At 32.8% G+C, this 20,553-nt stretch overlaps 1 protein-coding gene across 1 annotated transcript in view; it reads right to left on the bottom strand.

The window, feature by feature from the left end:
* Nucleotides 1-20,553, bottom strand: part of LOC145284968 (uncharacterized) — a 421,732-nt gene that overhangs the window by 289,338 nt on the left and 111,841 nt on the right. Inside the window, exon 6 of the mRNA XM_080134072.1 lies at nt 13,086-13,362. Coding sequence (XP_079990198.1) covers nt 13,086-13,362 — 277 coding nt within the window. The remainder of the gene's footprint in view (nt 1-13,085; nt 13,363-20,553) is intronic.

Here is a 20,553-nt window from a genome sequence, read left to right as displayed (position 1 = left end):
TTATAGTTTTTTGAATGCAGGCGAACCCATTATGGCGGAGAAGTAATATCAACAAATGGCTGAAATGCATCAGAAACTTCGACAACATCATTAGTCAACATAAAAAGCCCAATTATCAACAATGCCCGACCGCACGTTGCTAAACCGACCCTCCAGAAGTTTATCGAATTAGTTACGAAACGCGGCCTCGCCCGCCGTACTCTCCCCACATCTCACTTAACGACTACTACGTTTTCAAGCATCTCGATAACTTTCTGCGTGAGAAAAACTTAACAAACCTAAGTGATATCAAAAATGACTTCAGCGACTTCAATGCCATCAGAAAGTAAAACAAATACCGTGCTTTAGCGTAGTTTATTCTGGTGGTCTTCATTTATATCGATAAATATTTGTTTGAGCCAAGATCTGAATTTAAAAAGTTAAAAACCGCAAGAACGTTCTTGTCAATCTGATATTTTCTTACTAGAAGCTCTACCCGGCGTTTCCCTGGGCTATCAAAATACAAAATAGAAGACGTTCGAAAGTGCGTGAAACATCTTTATGTTCAAACATCTATCCACTCATCTCATCCGTTTCTCTATCTTGTTCTCATTATCATTTTTGCATCTCTATTTCTCTACATCCTTTACACTTCCGCCTAACTAGCGTTTCTCAACCTTTCTTACTTAAGTGTTATTTTCACGGTTTAGTTGATGCACTCTCCACTCTCCTTGTGTGTATCTTGTTAAGGCCTGTGATCTTTCTGTCGAACTCGAAAATCTGCACGTAATTTAAAATGGAGCCCTTTATTTAATTTCCGTCAGATATGACAAGGTAGTTGTCCTAAGTAATACGCAATTGTATTTTAAGTGTTGTCTCCAGTCATCATTGAACCTTCAGCCTTCAGAAGAGTGTAACTTAAACCTGGATTTTACAAACTTTTACAACTTATCCACTAGTCCATGGGTCCATAGGATCATAGATTAAATAAAGGGTTCCGTTTAAAATTCCAGGAAAATTCCCGAGTTCTCCAAACTAATTCCACGAATTTAATAAAACATACAAAGAAGGTCGGAGGTTTCATCAGGTGAAACATTGTGAAAACAACACTGATGGTTAGAACAGCATATTGAGTTATATAGTAAAAAGGCACGTTATCATATTATTTGAATCACTCGAGCCACATTTCGGCTGATGTAGACTCAGACCTTCTTTGGGTTATTTTTTATCGATTTCGGCAATCAGTAGCTCAATAATTCTCGGGTAAAATACGTAAAATTTGAGAAAATAAAAATAATTTTGTAAAATCAGAACAAAAAGTAAAAAAATAAAATAAACTGTATAAATTACATAGCGAACGGATACATTTTGAATTGTTTGTGCCAGAAGAGAAAATCAGGAACTTTCTGAGTTTTAAAAACACTATTAAAGGGAGACAATTCTTGAATAAGATATAGTGTCATAATAGTAATAATTAGAATGAAAACAATAGCATTAAAGTCTTAATGTTCAATTAAAAGCTCATGCATCTCCTAAAATAGAATATTTCAGCTATTGTATGAAATCGCCCCAGAAAACTATGAAGAAACCTGATAGAATACGCTAAAAAATAATATGTCAAGGATAAAAAAAATCAATAAATTGCACGACTTTTAATTTTTTTTTCATAGAAATAGCCCCGGACAAGGCACAAAGCAATTTGTTGTAAGGAGCTAACAATATTACTTCAACAACTAACAACTTTTTTTTTTACTTCTTTTTTTTTTCTTCTTATTTTTTTTAGTTTGGTAAGCCGTTGATGTTTGAATGCGAATACTTTTTTTTTTGTTGTTTTTAGTGAGCCGTTGGTGTTATAATGCAAATACTTTTCTTTTTTTTTTTTTGGTTTAGCAAGCCGTTTTTTTTTATTTTAGTAAGCCGTTGGTGTTTGAATACGAATGCATTTTTTACTTTGGTGAACACGAATACTTTTTTTTTTTAGTTTAGTAAGCCGTTGATGTTTGAATACGAATACTTTTTTTTAGTTTGGTGAGCCGTTGGTGTTTGGATACGAATACATTTTTTAGTCTAGTGAGCCGTTGGTGTTTGAATGCGAATACTTTTTTTTTTAGTTTGGTAAGCCGTTGATGTTTAAATGCGAATACTTTTTTTATTTTTTTTATTTTAGTAAGCCGTTGGTGTTTGAATACGAATGCATTTTTTTACTTTGGTGAACACGAATACCTTTTTTTTTTTTTTTAGTTTAGTAAGCCGTTGATGTTTGAATACGAATACTTTTTTTAGTTTGATGAGCCGTTGGTGTTTGGATACGAATACATTTTTTAGTTTAGTGAGCCGTTGGTGTTTGAATGCGAATACTTTTTTTTTTTTTTTTGGTGTAGTGAGCCGTTGGTGTTTGAATGCAAATACTTTTTTTTTTTTTTTTTGGTTTAGCAAGCCGTTGATGTTTGAATGCGAATACTCTTTTTTTTTTTTGGTGTTTGAATGCGAGTACTTTTTTGAGTACTTTTTTAGTTTGGTGGGCCGTTACAAGCTAAGATCAACCATGTCGGCCAATTCACATACTACAACAAGCCAAGCTGAATCACTTGAAAAACGGAGAAATATCATAGCTCAACTCTCAGTGAATGCTCCAAATCATGATATTAGATATTGTATTCGAAAATGTCGAGAATGTCGATCCAATACAGGCAGATGAGAATGATGATACCCGTGGTGCTCATGGTGGTGATGATGACGAGGAAGATGAAGACCGAGGTACTAATGGCGATGAAAAACATACTACTCATAAAGCAGGAGAGAAACAGTCTGATGCTGCAGATCTGAAAAAATCTCTCCGTAAGAATAATACTCTCGACAAAGACCCCAACGGCAACCCGCCTAGACTTCAAAACGTATGTCCACACTACGCCAAGAAGAAATGTCGTTACGGGGTGTCTGGAAAGGGATGTTCAAAAAACCACCCACGTCCATGCCGAAAACTTATGCGATATGGGCCAAAATCCAAAAGGAATCCAGACGGCTGCCCGGGATTTCCCACTTGTACAAAGTGGCATCCTATATTATGTCGCTCGTCTATCAAGAACAAAGAATGTCAGAATTATAAAGACTGTAAATTCCGGCATATCCAACGCACGTGTCGAGGTAAAGACGATACGTTAGACGATATGTCATTATATCCACCAAAGGAACATGTATAAAATCAGAAAAAAAATGACACGGCTGTAAATGGTACGCAACCCAATGAGACCGGCCATTTTTTAGAGATACTGCAGAAGTGGAGGCAAGATCTTCTAGACACAGTAGAAGCCAGGCTGAGGAGCGTCACACTTGTTCAGCCGCCACCACTACAAATGATGCCACCATGGGCCATGGGGATGTACCACCATCCGTTTCCCAACCAACCACAAGCATCAGCGACACCGGGACCAAGTCAAGACCAGCAGCCCAATATGACAATGCCGACGAGTTATATCCCCCACCAGCAGATGATCCCAATGAGGCGGTAAACTCTCCATTGTCAAATTTTACCGTAAATTTGTAAATATTCATGGACTATATCCACGTACAAACCAAACCAAAGTGCCAATGTTCAGCGATTATTTGAATGCAAATAACGAACTCTTTGCATCATAACTGAAACATGGCTTCGAGAAGAGAAAGATGCTGAGATACACATTAATGGATACGAACCCTTTCGAAGCGACCGTAACCGTCCCCGTAAAAGTAAACGAGGAAGGAATAGTGGAGGCGCTATGTTGTACGTGCGGAACGATCTGGCCGCTACTGCTGAGCCACCCATTATTAAATACGCATCGGGTGTCATCGAAATGGTTGGTGTTCAACTAAAAAATCCAAATCTGGTGATCGTAGTCATCTACCGTCAACCCGACGATATAATGGGTGGTCACAGATCGACATCAGTAGAGTTTGGTAAGGCTATTGCCGAACTTAGAAGAGTGATGAGAAACCTGGATACACCAACTCCTAACATCACACTCTGTGGGGATTTTAATTTACCACATGCTACCTGGCCCACAGGTGCACCGGGACCTGGTGCACCGCCAGATGAACGGTTGATGCTGCAGCAACTGAAAAGTCTAACTGATGAATTCTTTCTTAGCCAGTATATCAACTTGCCCACTCACGGAGGAGGTAATACCCTAGACCTGGTGTTTACCAATAATGATTCCTTGCTGCACAGTTATACCAGTACGCCGACAATATTGTCAGATCATTTCATGGTGACCTGCAGCTCAAGTATTGAATGCCAGCGGCCGGATACCGAATGCGATAACGTATCTAAACCAGCAACCTGGCATCTCTAAATTTTTTCAACGACGCCATCAAATGGGACAACATTCGAGCTCGGTTATCGGAAGTAGACTGGGCAAATGAGTTTTCACACCTTGAACCGGATGAAATGTTGAATCCTATTGGAAATCTTTGTTACGAGACCACACGAGAACATGTTCCTTATAAGAAAAAATTCATCGTTCCGGTCAGTAAACTCATACCGAGGGATCGGAAGAACCTCATGCGTAAAAGAAGTAGAAAAATGCAACAGTTGCAAAAGTCCAAATCGCATGAAAAAACAACGCGAATTCTTAGCGAATTAGTTGAAATTGAAAAGAAACTGATTAGTTCTCTTCAAAAATCACGCGAAAATGACGAGTAGTAGGCTGTTGGTGCTATAAAGCGCAACCCTAAATATTTCTACAATTATGCCAAGAAATTCTCAAGTATTAAGTCAGCGATAGGTCCTCTCATTAATCATGCCTGGCAATTAACCGCTAATAGCCAGTTTACTTGCTGATTAACCGCTAATGGCCAGTTTACTTGCTGATCAATACGAATCGGTTTTCAGTAAGCCCATTAGACCAATACCGTCAAAACCTGAACCTGAATCAGATGACGACACTAAACCAATGCTTACTGATGTTACGTTTACACAAAGAGACCTGCCCGACGCGATAGATGAACTCAGAGCAAACTCTGCGGCAGGTCCCGACCGTTTCCCAGCGCTACTCCTTAAGGAATGTAAAAAACAGCTGGCTAAGCCACTATTCATATTATGGAGGGCATCACTGGACAAAGGGATAGTCCCAGCCGACTCTAAGCGCGCTAACATTATCCCAATATATGAAGGTGACGGTCGATCTCTCCCCAAGCAATATCGACCAGTGGCACTAACATCCCACATTACAAAAGTATTCGAAAAGGTCCTTCGAAAGTATTTAGTGGAATTCCTCAACAACCACAGTCTGTTCAATCCAGGGCAGCATGGATTCAGAACCGGAAGATCCTGCTTAAGTCAGCTTATAATCCATCACGATAGGATCATTAATACTATAGACAATGAATGTAATGTCGACGTGATATACCTAGACTTTGCAAAGGCGTTCGACAAAGTGGACTTTGCAGTAACCATCGAAAAGCTCCATCTTGGAATTGGAGGTAAATTGATCCTATGGATTAAATCATTCCTAACAGATCGCTACCAGACAGTTGTAGTAAATGGCTCTGCATCTCCCCCGACCAAAGTGCTATCTGGCGTTCCCCAAGGTTCAGTACTTGGTCCGCTGCTGTTCCTCGTACTAATCGGCGACATAGACGAAAAAGTCAAATCGTCTTTCGTCTCAAGTTTTGCCGACGACACCAGGATTGGCAGGAAAATAAAAGATTCTTCTGATGTACAAGCTCTCCAAGATGATCTAGACGCTATCTACCAATGGGCGGATGACAACAATATGCAGTTTAACTCCGGGAAATTCGAGTGTATCAAATACGGTAAAAGGAAGGACCTGAGAGAAGCATCTAAGTACTCGACCCAAGACGGGAAGCTAATTAAAACCAAAGATACTGTGCGCGATCTGGGAGTAATGTTGGATTCTGATGGTGCATTCACCTCCCAGATCGACAAAGTTTGTTCAACTGCACGGAGCCTTTCCAGTTGGATTCTACGCACTTTCAAAACGAGACAAAAAAACCTAATGCTGACACTCTGGAAGTCGCTGGTGTTGCTGCACATTGATTACTGTTGTCAGCTGTGGACTCCGGACAGAAAATGTCATATTCAAGCATTAGAGGCCATCCAGAAGTCGTTTCTAAGAAAAATAACTGGTTATAGTCAATTGAATTATTGGCAACTGCTGGATACGTTGAATATCAAATCGATTCAACGCAGGCAAGAAAGATATTCAATCATCTATACCTGGCGTATGATGGAGAACCAGGTGCCCAACGCTGGTATACAGCACCATATCTCAAAACGTGGCAGAAGGTGTGTGGTACCACCCTTAACCAGTGCCAGGGACAACTGGATCCGACGGCTCAGGGAATCGAGTTTAAATTCCCGGGGTCCTACGCTCTTCAATTGCCTACCACGTAACATCAGAGAGATCACGAACTGCAAAACAGAATCGTTCAAGTCGGCGCTGGATACCTGGCTGAAGTCTGTACCAGACGAACCTCAGATTCCCGGTTATACCGCTATGAGACGCAGTGAATCCAATAGCTTACGCCACATGCTTGTCTGTGTAAAGAGGGACAGCGAAACGGGGCAGCGGTCTATTGATTCGACGCCGCCTATACAGTCCCAACTGGAGGCCGCTTGCCGCAGTGACCTTGGAGGGCTCTGACCGCCGAAAGACATCACACAAAAAAAAACCGACAATACGTGTAAGATGGACAGAAATCAGCAACACTTCCATCTTTGTTAGAAACAATATTCGTGGAATGTGAGGCTTAAGGCAAAAACATACGGGGATCAACACGTACGAGGCTTAAAAACATACGTAGATCAAGAGGTACGAGGCTTAAAAAAATACGGAGATCAAGAGATACGAGGCTTAAAACATATGGGGGTAAAGAGATACGAGGCTTAAAAACATACGGAGATCAAGAGGTACGAGGCTTGAAAACATACGCGGATAAAGAGGTACGAGGCTTAAAAACATACAGGGATCAAGAGATACGAGGCTTAATAACATACGGGGATCTAGAGGTACGAGGCTTAAAAACATACGGGGATCATGAAATACGAGGCTTAAAAACATATGGGGATCAAGAGGTACGAGGCTTAAAAACATATGGGGATCAAGAGATACGAGGCTTAATAGCATACAGAGATCAAGAGGTACCAGGCTTAAAACATACGAGGATCAAGAGGTAGTAGGCTAAAAAAATACGGGGATCAAGAGATACGAGGCTTAAAAACATATGGGGATCAAGTTGTACGAGGCTTAAGAACATACGGGGATCAAGAGGTACGAGGCTTAAAAACATACAGAGATAAAGAGGTGCCAGGCTTAAAAACATACGGAGATGAAGAGGTACGAGGCTTAAAAACATACGGAGATCAAGAGGTACGAGGCTAAAAAACATACGCGAATAAAGAGGTACAAGGCTTAAAAACATAAAGGGATCAAGAGATACAGGGCTGAATAACATACAGGGATAACGAGATACGAGGTTTAATAACATACGGAGATTAGGAGGTACGAGGCTTAAAGAAATATAGGGATCAAGAGATCCGAGGCTAAAAAACATACGGGGATCAAGGGATACGGGGCTTAATAACATACGGAGATAAGGAAATAAGAGTCTTAAAACATACGGGGATAAAGAGGTACGAGGCTTAATAACATACGGAGATCAAGAGATACGAGGCTTAATAACATACGGAGATCAAGAGGTACGAGGCTTAATAACATACTGAGATCAAGAGATACGAGGCTTAATAACATACGGAGATCAAGAGATACGAGGCTTAATAACATACGGAGATCAAGAGGAAGAAGGCTTTAAAACATATGGGGATCAAGAGGTACGAGACCTAAAACACACGGGGCTCAAGAGTTACGAGGCTTAATAACGTACGGAGATCAAGAGGTACGAAGCTTAAAAAAATACTGGGATCAAGAAGTACGAGGCTTAATAACATACGAAGATCAAGAGGTACGAGGCTTTAAACCATACGGAGATCAAGAGGTACGAGGCTCAAAACATACGGGGATATAGAGGTACGAGGTATAAAAACATACGGGGATCAAGAAATACGAGGCTTAAAAACATATGGGCATCAAGAGATACGAGGCTTAAAAAAATTGTGATCAAGAGATATTAGGCTTAATAACATACGGAGATCAAGAGGTACGAGGCTAAAAACATACGGGGATCAAAAGATACGAGGCTTAATAATTTACGGGGATCAAGAGGTACGAGGCTTAAAAACATACGGAGATCAAGAGGTACGAGGCTTAAAAACATACGGGGATCAAAAGATACGAGGCTTAATAACATACGGGGATCATGAAATACGAGGCTTAAAAACATACGGAGATCAAGAGGTACGAGGCTTACAAACAGACGGGGATCAAGAGATACGAGGCTTAATAACATACGGGGATCAAGATATACGAGGCTTAATATCATACGGAGATCAAGAGTTACGAGGCTTAAAACATAAAATGATCAAGACGTAGTAGGCTCAAAACATACGGGGATCAAGATATACGAGGCTAAAAACATACGGGGATCAAGAGATACAAGGCTTAATAACATATGGAGATCAAGAGGTACCAGGCTAAAAACATACGGAGATCAAGAGGTAAGAGGCTTAAAAACATATAAAGATCAAGAGATACGAGGCTTAAAAACATACGGGGATCAAGAGGTACGAGGCTAAAAAACATACGCGGCTAAAGAGGTACGAGGCTTAAAAACATAAAGGGATCAAGAGGTTCGAGGCTTTAAAACATACGGAGATCAAGAGGTGCTAGGCTTAAAAACATACGGAGATGAAGAGGTACGAGGCTTAAAAACATAAAGGGATCAAGAGATACGAGGCTGCATAACATACAGGGATCAAGAGATACGAGGTTTAATAACATACGGAGATTAAGAGGTACGAGGCTTAAAGAAATATAGGGATCAAGAGATCCGAGGCTTTAAAACATACGGGGATCAAGGGATAGGAGGCTTAATAACATACGGAGATAAAAAAATACGAGGCTTAAAACATACAGGGATAAAGAAGTACGAGGCTTAAAAACATACGAAGATCAAGAGGTACGAGGCTAAAAAACATACGGGGATCAAGAGATACGAGGCTTAAAAACATACGGGGATCAAGAGATACGAGACTTAATATCATACGGAGATCAAGAGTTACGAGGCTTAAAACATAAAATGATCAAGACGTTGTAGCCTCAAAACATACGGGGATCAAGAGATACGAGGCTAAAAACATACGGGATCAAGAGATACGAGGCTTAATAACAAATGGAGATCAAGAGGTACGAGGCTTAAAAACATACGGAGATCAAGAGGTACAAGGCTTAAAAACATACGGAGATCAAGAGGTACCAGGCTAAAAACATACGGAGATCAAGAGGTATGAGGCTTAAAAACATACGGAGATCAAGAGATACGAGGCTTAAAACCATACGGGGATCAAGAGGTACGAGGCTAAAAAACATACGCGGCTAAAGAGGTACGAGGCTTAAAAACATAAAGAGATCAAGAGATACGAGGCTAAAAACATACGGGGATCAAGACATACGAGGCTTAAAAACATACGGGGATCAAGAGGTTCGAGGCTTTAAAACATACGGAGATCAAGAGGTGCCAGGCTTAAAAACATACGGAGATGAAGAGGTACGAGGCTTAAAAACATACGGAGATGAAGAGGTACGAGGCTAAAAAACATACGCGGATAAAGAGGTACGAGGCTTAAAAACATAAAGGGATCAAGAGATACGAGGCTGCATAACATACAGGGATCAAGAGATACGAAGTTTAATAACATACGGAAATTAAGAGGTACGAGGCTTAAAGAAATATAGGGATCAAGAGATCCGAGGCTTAAAAACATACGGGGATCAATGGATACGAGGCTTAATAACATACGGAGATAAAGAAATACGAGGCTTAAAAACATACGGGGATAAAGAAGTACGAGGCTTAATAACATACGAAGATCAAGAGGTACGAGGCTTAATAACATACGAAGATCAAGAGGTACGAGGCTAAAAACATACGGGGATCAAGAGATACGAGGCTTAATAACATACGGGGATCAAGAGGTACGAGGCTTAAAAACATACGGGTGTCCAGAAGTACGAGGCTTAATAACGTACGGGGATAAAGAGATACGAGATTTAAAAACCTACGGATCCTAAGAGGCACAAAGCTTAAAAAATACGGGGACCAAGAGATACGAGGCTTAATAACATACGGAGGTGAAGAGGTACGAGACTTAAAACATACGGGGATCAAGAGGTACGAGGCTTAATAACATACGGGGATCAAGAGATACGAGGCTTAAAAACATTAAGGGATCAATAGGTACGAGGCTTAAAAACATACGTGGATAAAGAGGTACGAGACTTAAAAACCTACGGGGATCAAGAGATACGAGGCTTAATAACATACGGAGATCAAGAGGTACGAGGCTTAATAACATACTGAGATCAAAAGGTACGAGGCTTGAAAACATATGGGGATCAAGAGATACGAGGCTTAAAAACATACGGGGCTCAAGAGGTATGAGGCTTAATAACATACGGAGATCAAGAGGTACGAGGCTTGAAAACATACGGAGATCAAGAGATACGAGGCTTAAAAACATACGGGGCTCAAGGGGTACGAGGCTTAAAAAACATACGGAGATCAAGAGGCACGAGGCTTAATAACATACGGAGATCAAGAGGTACGAGGCTTAAAAACATACGGGGCTCAAGAGGTACGAGGCTTAAAACATACGGGGATCAAGAGGTACGAGTCTTAAATCATACGGAGATCAAGAGGTAGGAGGCTTAAAAACATACGGAGTTGAGGTTTGTTTTTTTTTGTTGTTTTTGTTTTACGGCATATCAACTCTTTTCGGGTATTTTAATGCCGAATCCACCGATTTTGAAGAAAAATATTTTTAATAGAATATAGTTTTGGGGTTCACGTCGGATTCTCTTTAACCCACAGTTGGGACCCTTACAGGTACTACCACACCGGGTCAGAGTTGACCTGGGAGCAATGGTAATGAAAGGGTGGCTCCACACTCGCCAAATCCCATAAGCTGGGACCTCACCACTGGATACGTTTAAGGTCATATCCAGGACCCGCATTAAGGAACTTTTACCCTCTGCAGGGGGACAGTCGGTGTATTCTAATGCCCCAGCGACAGGGCCGGATCAAGAGGTACGAGGCATAAAAACATACGGGGATCAAGACGTACGAGGCTTAATAACATACGGGGATCAAGAGGTACGAGGCTTAAAAACATACGGGGATCAAACGGTAGAAGGCTTAAAAACATACGGGGATCAAGAGGTATGAGGCTAGAAAACATAAGGGGATCAAGAGGTATGAGGCTTAAAAACATACGGGGATCAAGAGGTACGAGGCTTAAAAACATACGGAGATCAAGAGGTACGAGGCTTAAAAACATACGGAGATCAAGAGGTACGAGGCTTAAAAAGATACGGGGATCAAGAGGTACGAGGCTTAAAACATACGGGGATCAAGAGGTACGAGGCTTAATAACATACGAAGATTAAGAGGTACGAGGCTTAAAACATACGGGGATCAAGAGGTACGAGACTTAATAACATACGGAGATTAAGAAGTACGAGGCTGCCGAAAGTAACTTTCCACCTTACTATGTATTGCACACCCCATTCCAGAACAAAATATACTTTTATCATCCGAACGTAATTCTAAACACTAGATTATATTCATTAAATTTTGTGCTTATGTATGCAAATAAAATACACTTTAAAAAATTTTTTTTTATTATAAATCCAATATTTATTGAAATAAAAATTTTAATAGCGTAAGCAAACTAAAATGTTAAAAATACAATTTTAAATAAGAATGAAATTACATTTACCAGAAAGAATTTATATAAGGCAGCCATTGTAATCTTGTTCAAAATTTCTACGAAAATAATGAAGTACTCCATGACCTGTGTAATTTGAAAATAATTTGGAAGCATCTAACTTATCTGACAGAAATATTTGCTTTAGTAAATGTAATTTTATGAATATAGACTAAAACATCTCCTTAACAAATGACTCAGAATTTTCATGCATTTTTGTTCAATTGTTTTATGACAGAACGATATTGTAATAATACGATTTCATTTCAGAATTTTCTATTTTCATTTGGATAAAAAGAAACGGCAGTAAAGAGGAAAACATCGCGCTCTACTTAATGAATCACCTAACATTTTTCAAAAATTGGTATCACAAATCTGGTTCGTTGAAGAATATATCATTGCATTTAATGCAGGTGTCACCGTCTTAATCACGTTGTACTCTATGACATCCGGTATCTCAGAACAAGGCAGAATCTTCACTTTTACCGATAATCTAGAAAACTTTAATTGGTTTAAGACAACACTTGGCATATAATTTATTTATTCCTTCTGAATTTATCACGTGGTGTCGTTTCTTGTTATAAGTAGTGCTTTTGTGATAGCACGCCTTTAGAAATTGTCAGGAATAGTGTTCAAAATAAATATGCACGTACTTTTATGGATGAATGGTTGGAAAATATGAAAGCAATTATTTATTTGCTTTTTATTATTCATCCGAATCGCATTGTCATCTAAAGATTTGACGATACAAAGTGTAAAAGGGAAACATGAATAGTAATCCGAACAATATCGCCTTCGTTCTGTCTTGAGAGACAATAAATACTCTATTTAATAGTATCTAAGGGTGTGATTGCGAAGCAAGGATTGCGTAATTAGCAACCACACCTCTCCTAAATTGACACATTAGGTTGGCTTCCAAGGACACCAGGATAACAAAAACCAATGCCGAGATGAGCGGATAGCATATACAGCGCCTGGTATTCCCAAATGGTCACCTGCTTAGTACTGACCAGGCTCAAAGTTGCTTATTATGCTCGTTTGTCTCGCATCGATCCTACAATGATTACTTATTTTGTCACAAACAAAAACAAAAAAATAACGTAAAAAATATTCCCGGACAACACCAGGAAGTTATATGCCATAAAATTAAATGTAATACAGCAATACTACAAATCATCATAATCATGACAAAATTGTATTCCATTGTTGTTTATAAATATTTGCTTACCTTAAAGCTGCTGCGGTGTTTGTTGATCCAGCCAGATATTTCACACGTGAGATAGCGTTAAGAAGATCATTAATGTTAAAATACTTGTTCAAATGAAACTGAAGGACGTAATTTCCGGAATAAGTGACCACACCAACGCGGACATTATCTTTTCCGATGTCAAACGTTCGGATTAATTGTCCAACAAATTTCAACATTGTTTTGAAGTCCGACATACTAACGCTGGCGGATGTGTCGAGGGCGAAGATAATATCCGCTAGTGTTTCATTGCACGTTGCTGCAAATAAACAAAAACACATAATTTCTATAATATCCATTATTAACAAAACAGTAAGCACAGTTCGGATGCCGATGAGTTTCGAACTTCAGTGCAAAAACATTCGCAGCATCCACAGCACCGAAACAGGTGCGAATCGATAACTGTATATGACGCCATTGTTTGACGGTGGGTGCTTTTTACATCGATATTTTATGCATGTTTTTTCTATATTTCATTTTGTAATTATGTTTAAGAAATTTAATAGAATCAAAACGATATTAAACCGAAGATAAATAAAACCATGTGCGTTTTTAATATCCCAAAATTTTAAAACGATTTTTTAAACTGTATTTTCATTGCAATTTGGAATCGTTTTCAAGCAAAAACAAAAAAAGAATGTGTTTCTCTAATATAAAAAGACAAATAGAAATACTTGACCAATTGATATTTTTAAAAATATTTTGCATTTCTTACGACTAACCCAACATAAAAGAAAAAAAATACTTGTTTTGCTAATACCTTGCAACAGCCTTCAAAGATAATATTAAAGATAATACGAACGATAATAATAAAGATAATAATAAAGATAAAATTAAAGAAAATATTAAGTATAATATTAAAGATAATATTAAAGATAATAATAAAGATAATATTAATGATAATATTAAAGATAATAATGAAGATAATAATAAAGATAATATTAAAGATAATAATAAAAATAATATTACAGATTATAATAAAGATAATAATAATGATAACAAAGATAATAAAAAGATAATAATAATAAAGATAATATAAAAGACAATATTCAGTATATTATTAAGATTCAAACAAAGATAATAAAAAGATAATGATAAAGATAATAATAAAGATAATATTAAAGATAATAATAAAGATAATATTAAGGATAATATTCAAGATACTAATAAAGATAATATTGAAGATAATAATATAAATAATATTAAAGATAGTAATCAAGATAACAATAAAAACAATATTAAAGATAATAATAAATATAATAATAAAAAGAGCATTAAAGATAATAATAAAGATAATTATAAAGATAATGATAAAGATAATATTGAAGATAATATTAAAGATAATATTAAAGATAATATTAAAGATAATATTGAAGATAATATTAAAGATAATATTAAAGAAAACAATTAAGATAATAATAAATATAATAATAAAGATAACTTTAAAGATAATAATAAAGATAAGTATATAGATAATAATAAAGATAATATAAAAGATAATTTTAAAGATAATATTAAAGATAATAATAAAGATAATGATAAAGATAGTAATACATATAATATAAAGGATAATATAAAAGATAATATTAAAGATAATAATATAGATACTATTGAAGGTAATAATAAAGACAATATTAAATATCATAATTGTTAATGATGCAGGTTGAAACAAGTAACGTAAAAAGCAATACAAATGACGAATCAACAAACAAAGGTAAATCAAATAAGAAGTGTATTAGGAAAAGGTATATTTACATGCTATTTACATAATGGTGTCAAATAAGAGAGTCTTTGCTGGAGAAAAATATCTGCTCTCCGCGGCCTTCGGTGGCTTCTGGTGAACACACACTCAGACTAACTGAGTCTTCCTATTTATGTGTAATTACTATCCACATATGCAAATGAATGTGTGCAGCCACAACAATTATGAAGATAACAATAAAGATAATAATAAAGATTATCTAAAGAAAATATTACAGATAATATTAAAGATAATAATAAATATAACAATAAAGATAAAATGAAAAATAATAATAAAGATAATATTAAAGATAATAATAAAAATAATATGAAAAATAATAATAAAGATAATATTAAAGATAATAATAAAGATAATAATGAATATAATATTAAAGATAATAGTAAAGATAATATTCAATATTATAATAAAGATAATAATAAAGATAATAATAAAGATAATAATAAAAATAATATTTAAGATAGTAATAAAGACCATAATAAAGATAATATTAAAGATAATATTAAAGATAATATTAAAGATAGTAATAAAGATAATATAAAGGTAATGAGAAAGGTAATATTAAAGATAATAATAAATATAATCTAAGGAAAACATAAAGATAAAATTACAGATAACATAAAGGTAAAAATAAAGACATTAATAAGATAATATGAAAGATAATATTAAAGATAATAATAAAGATAATAAAAAAGATGATATTAAACATAATATTAAAGATAATCATAAAGATAATATTAAAGATAATAATAAAGATAATATTAATGATACTAATAAAGATAATATTAAAGATAATAATAAAGATAATAATGAAGATAATAATAAGGATAATATTGAAGAAATTAATAAAGATAATATCAAAGATAAAAATACAGATCATGATAAATATAATATTAAAGATAATATTAAAGATAATATTACAATAATTATAAAGATAATAATAAAGATAATCTTTAAGATAATACTAAAGATAATATTAAAGATAAAAATAAAGATAAAAATAAAGATAATAATAAAGATAAAAACGATAATAAAAAGATATTATCTTTAATGATAAAGATAATAATAAAGATAATATTAAAGGTAATAATAAAGACCATGACAAAGATAACAGTAAAGATAATAATAAAGATAATATTAAAGATAATAATAAAGATAATACTGTAGACATTATTAAAGAAAATATTATAGATAACAATAAAGATAATGCTAAAGATCATAATAAAGATGATATCAAAGATAATAATAAGGATAATAGTAAAGATAAGAATAAAGATAATTGTAAGGATAATACTAAAGATAATATTAAAGATAATAATAAAGATAATATTAAATATAATACTAAAGATAATATTAAAGATAATAATAAAGATAATAAAAGATAATATTATTGATAATAATAAAGTTATTAATAAAGATAATAATAAAGATAATATTAAAGGTGATAATAAAAATCATAATAAATATAATAATAAACATAATATTATGAATAATAAGAAAGATAATGATAATAATAATAAAGGTAATATTAAGGTTTATACTAGAGATAGCATTACTAATAATAAAGATAATATTAAAGATAATAATAAAGATAAAATTATGAATAATAATAAAGATAATATTAAAGATAATACTTAAGATACAATTATGAATAATAATAAAGATAAAATTAAAGCTAATAATAAAGATAATAATAAAGGTAATAATAAAGTTAATAATAAACATAATATAAAAGATAGTATTAAAGATGATAATATAGATAATATTAAAGATAATAATAAAGATAATATTAAAGACAATAATAAATATTATAATACATATAATTTTATACATAATATTACAAATAAGATTTAAGATTATAATAAAGATAATATCAAATATAATAATAAAGATAATATTAAAAATTATATTAAAGATAATATGTAGGATAATAATAAAGGTAATATTAAAGATGATATTAAAGATAATATTAAAGATAATAATAAAGATAAAAATATAGATAATAATAAAGATAATATTACAGATAGTATAAGAAATAATAATAAAGATAATATTAGAGATAATAATAAAAATAATATAAAAGATAATATTAAAGATAATATTAAAGATAATATTCAAGATTATAACACGGATAATATTAAACCTAATATTAAAGATCATATTAAAGATAATAATAAAGATAATAATAAAGATAATAATAAAGATGATATAAAAGGTAATATTAAAGATAATTATAAAGATAATAATGGAGATAATAATAAAGACATAATATTAAAGATAATAATTAAGATAAAAATAAAGATAATAATAAATATAATATTACAGATAATATAACAGATAATAATATTACATTATTAAAGACAATAATACAATAATATTAAAGATAATATTCAAGATAATATTAAAGGCAATAATTAAGATGATAACAAAGATAATATTAAAGATTATATTAAAGATAATATTAATGACAATAATAAAGATAAAAATAAAGATAATATTAAAGATAATATTACAGATATTAATAAAGATACTATTAAAGATAATAATAAAGGTAATATTAAAGATAATAATAAAGCTATTATAACGATAATAAAATAGGAAATATTAAAGATAATAATAAAGATAATAATGAAGATATTTTTATTTATACTGTGGTCACCACTTATCAAGGTCCGGAAGCCATTCAGGGATTAGGATTTTTGCAAGTACAGTAAGTTAGTGTGGAGATTTAATGAAGTATTTACTTAAGGGGGCGATTCATTATGAATTTGTTTACGTTTAACTTGAAGACATCCAGTTTGTAGTCAGGTTGGAAAAAGGGAAACGGAACAGAGTTCCACAGGCGTGCAGTTCTAAGAAAGAAACTTTGTTCATGGAATCCGCGTTTTGATTTAGACACAGATAAAGAGTGGGGGAACTTTTTCACAGTGGATGTTTTTCGTGAAAGATTGGCGAGGGGGGCCAGAGATTGGAGTTCAGACGAGCACCTGCCATGGAAATAACGATAAAACAAAGTAGGCTCGCAATGTCTCTTCTGTGGGAGAGAGGTTGCAGGGAAGAGAAAGGGGCATCCCCCACTAAGCCACGAAGTCTATTTTGTACTCTGTCAAGGCAGTATAGGCTGTTTTTAGCAGCTCCTATCCAGATATTGCAACAGTATTCCATGCTTGGACGTACTTGGTTTTAATATAGATAGAGAATTGCATCAGTAGTGAGATATCTTCTAGAGAGGTAGAAAGATCCCACCATCTTTCCAGCTACCTTGGCCACAGACTTGATGTACGTGTTCCATTTCAGATCAGGAGTAAAAGACAAACCCAGAAGCTTGTAAAAACATGGGGTTATCCTTAGACGATAGCCATCCATTTCAATTGATGCAAGATGGGGATCAGAGCGTTTATGATGTAAAGATAGGAGTTTGGTTTTAGATGCATTAGGAAACCAGACACATCTACCCCACTAAAACACGCGCTCGAGATCATATGAGAGATAATAAAGATAGAATTAAAGATAATATTACAGATAATAATAAAGATAATATTAAAGATAATAAAAAGATAATGATAAAGATAATATTTAAGATAATAATAAAGTTAATAATAAAGATAATATTAAAGATAATAATAAAGATAACATTAAATATAATATTAAAGAGATAAATAAAGATAATAATAAATATAATAATTAAGATAATAAGATTATATAAAAGACATTAATAAAGATAATATCAAAGATAAAAAAATAAAAAAATAAAGATATAATAAGGATAATTATAAAGATAATATTAAAATAATATTAACGATAATATAAAGGAAATAATAAAGATACTAATAAATATTAAAAAAAAGACAATAATAATGGTAATATTAAAGCTAATAATAAAGATAATATAAAAGATTATGATAAATATAATATTAAAGATAATAATAAATATAAAAATAAAAATAATAATAAAGATAATTATGAAGATAATATTAAAGATAATATAAAGGAAATAATAAAGATAATACTAAAGATAATGATAAAGATGATAATATTAAAGATAATATTAAAGATAATATTAAAGATAATAATAAAGATAATATTAAAGATAGTAATAATGATAATAATAAAGATAATAATTAAGATAATATTTATGATAATATTAAAGATAATAATGAAGATAATAATAAAGATAATATCAAAGATAATAAAGAATATAATAAAGACAATAATAAAGATAATAATAAGATAATAATGAATATAATATTTAAGGTAATAATAAAGATAATAATAAAGACAATAATAAAAATAATTATAATAAATACAATATTAAAGATAATATTAAAAATAATAATAAAGATAATAATAAAGATAATAATAAAGCTAATATTATAGATAATAATAAAGATAATATTACAGATAAGTATGAAGATAATAATAAAGATAATAATAAAGATAATATTAAGGATAATTTTAAAGATAATAATAAAGATATTAATAAAGATAATAATAAAGATAATATTAAATATTATAATAAAGATAATATTAAAGATAATAAAGATAATATTAAAGATAATAATAAAGATAATATTAAAGATAATAATAAAGGTAATATTTAAGATAATAATAAAGATAATAATAAAGATGATAATAATAAAGATAATAATGCAGATTATATTAAAGATAATAATAAAGATTGTAATAAAGATAATAATAAAGATAATATTAAGGATAATATTTCAGATGATATTAAGATAATAATAAAGATAATATTAAAGATAATTTTTTAAGAAGGAGTAAAAAAAAAAAAGAATAAAAATTTAATATTTTTTCTTTCGGATGATCACTTTCCTATGAAAATTGAGCATAAAATCAGAAGCCACTGAGGTAAGCGAGACATATAATCGCCAGTATTTAAAGTTAATTGGCTGGGGAGCAGAAAGACGGAACGAAGTGGGTGTTTATAAGTGCAAAACATTTTTAAAATACGTAGAAACACTTCACAATTGGAGGAAGGGTAATTTATTTTTAAGATTTGCATTGGAAAATCCCACCGTAAAATATTATTGAATCAATTCATTATTATTTCTTTTTATCATTTAAGTTGTTAACAAACAAACAAACAAACAAACAAAAACTTACACCTCCTTGTATTTTTTCTTTTCGTTTTTTGTTTTAATTTTTTCAACGGATAACATACCTCTTGTGTAAATGATTTTTCATTTAATCTAAGGACAATAATTTTAAGACATTTATAATCCAATGTTTTCATGTATTGTTTTCAACTAGTCGCCATGTTTGTTTACCCGCGCACGTGCATTCAATTTTTGTGTTTATCCATTAATTATGTATATTTATTTGCACTTTTGCTAGCCATAACATTTAATGACACTGTATATATATATATATATATATATATATATATATATAGTTTAGTAGAAATGGTAATTAATAAAAACCTGAATAAAGTGCTCAATACTGTTGTAGAGCAAATATGTGTTTTATTTTTATTACCGTATTTTTCTGTTAAGTTACATTATTGTTTCGGCTACACGACCGTTTTTTGCCGTCGTGTAGCTTCCTCAGACTTTTACAAAAATGTTCGCTTATGGTGGAATGAAAGAGTGAATGATGTCAGGGGAGGGGATATATATGTGTGTGTGAGAGAAAGTGACAGAGAGAGAGAGACAAAAAGAAATAGAGAGGGAG

Source organism: Euprymna scolopes, chromosome 9 (assembly GCF_053919585.1).
Source record: "Euprymna scolopes isolate OS-2025 chromosome 9, ASM5391958v1, whole genome shotgun sequence".
Classification (NCBI taxonomy): Eukaryota; Metazoa; Mollusca; class Cephalopoda; order Sepiida; family Sepiolidae; genus Euprymna; species Euprymna scolopes.
The sequence above is the reverse complement of the archived record's forward strand: the minus strand, read 5'-3'. Positions and strand labels throughout refer to the sequence as shown.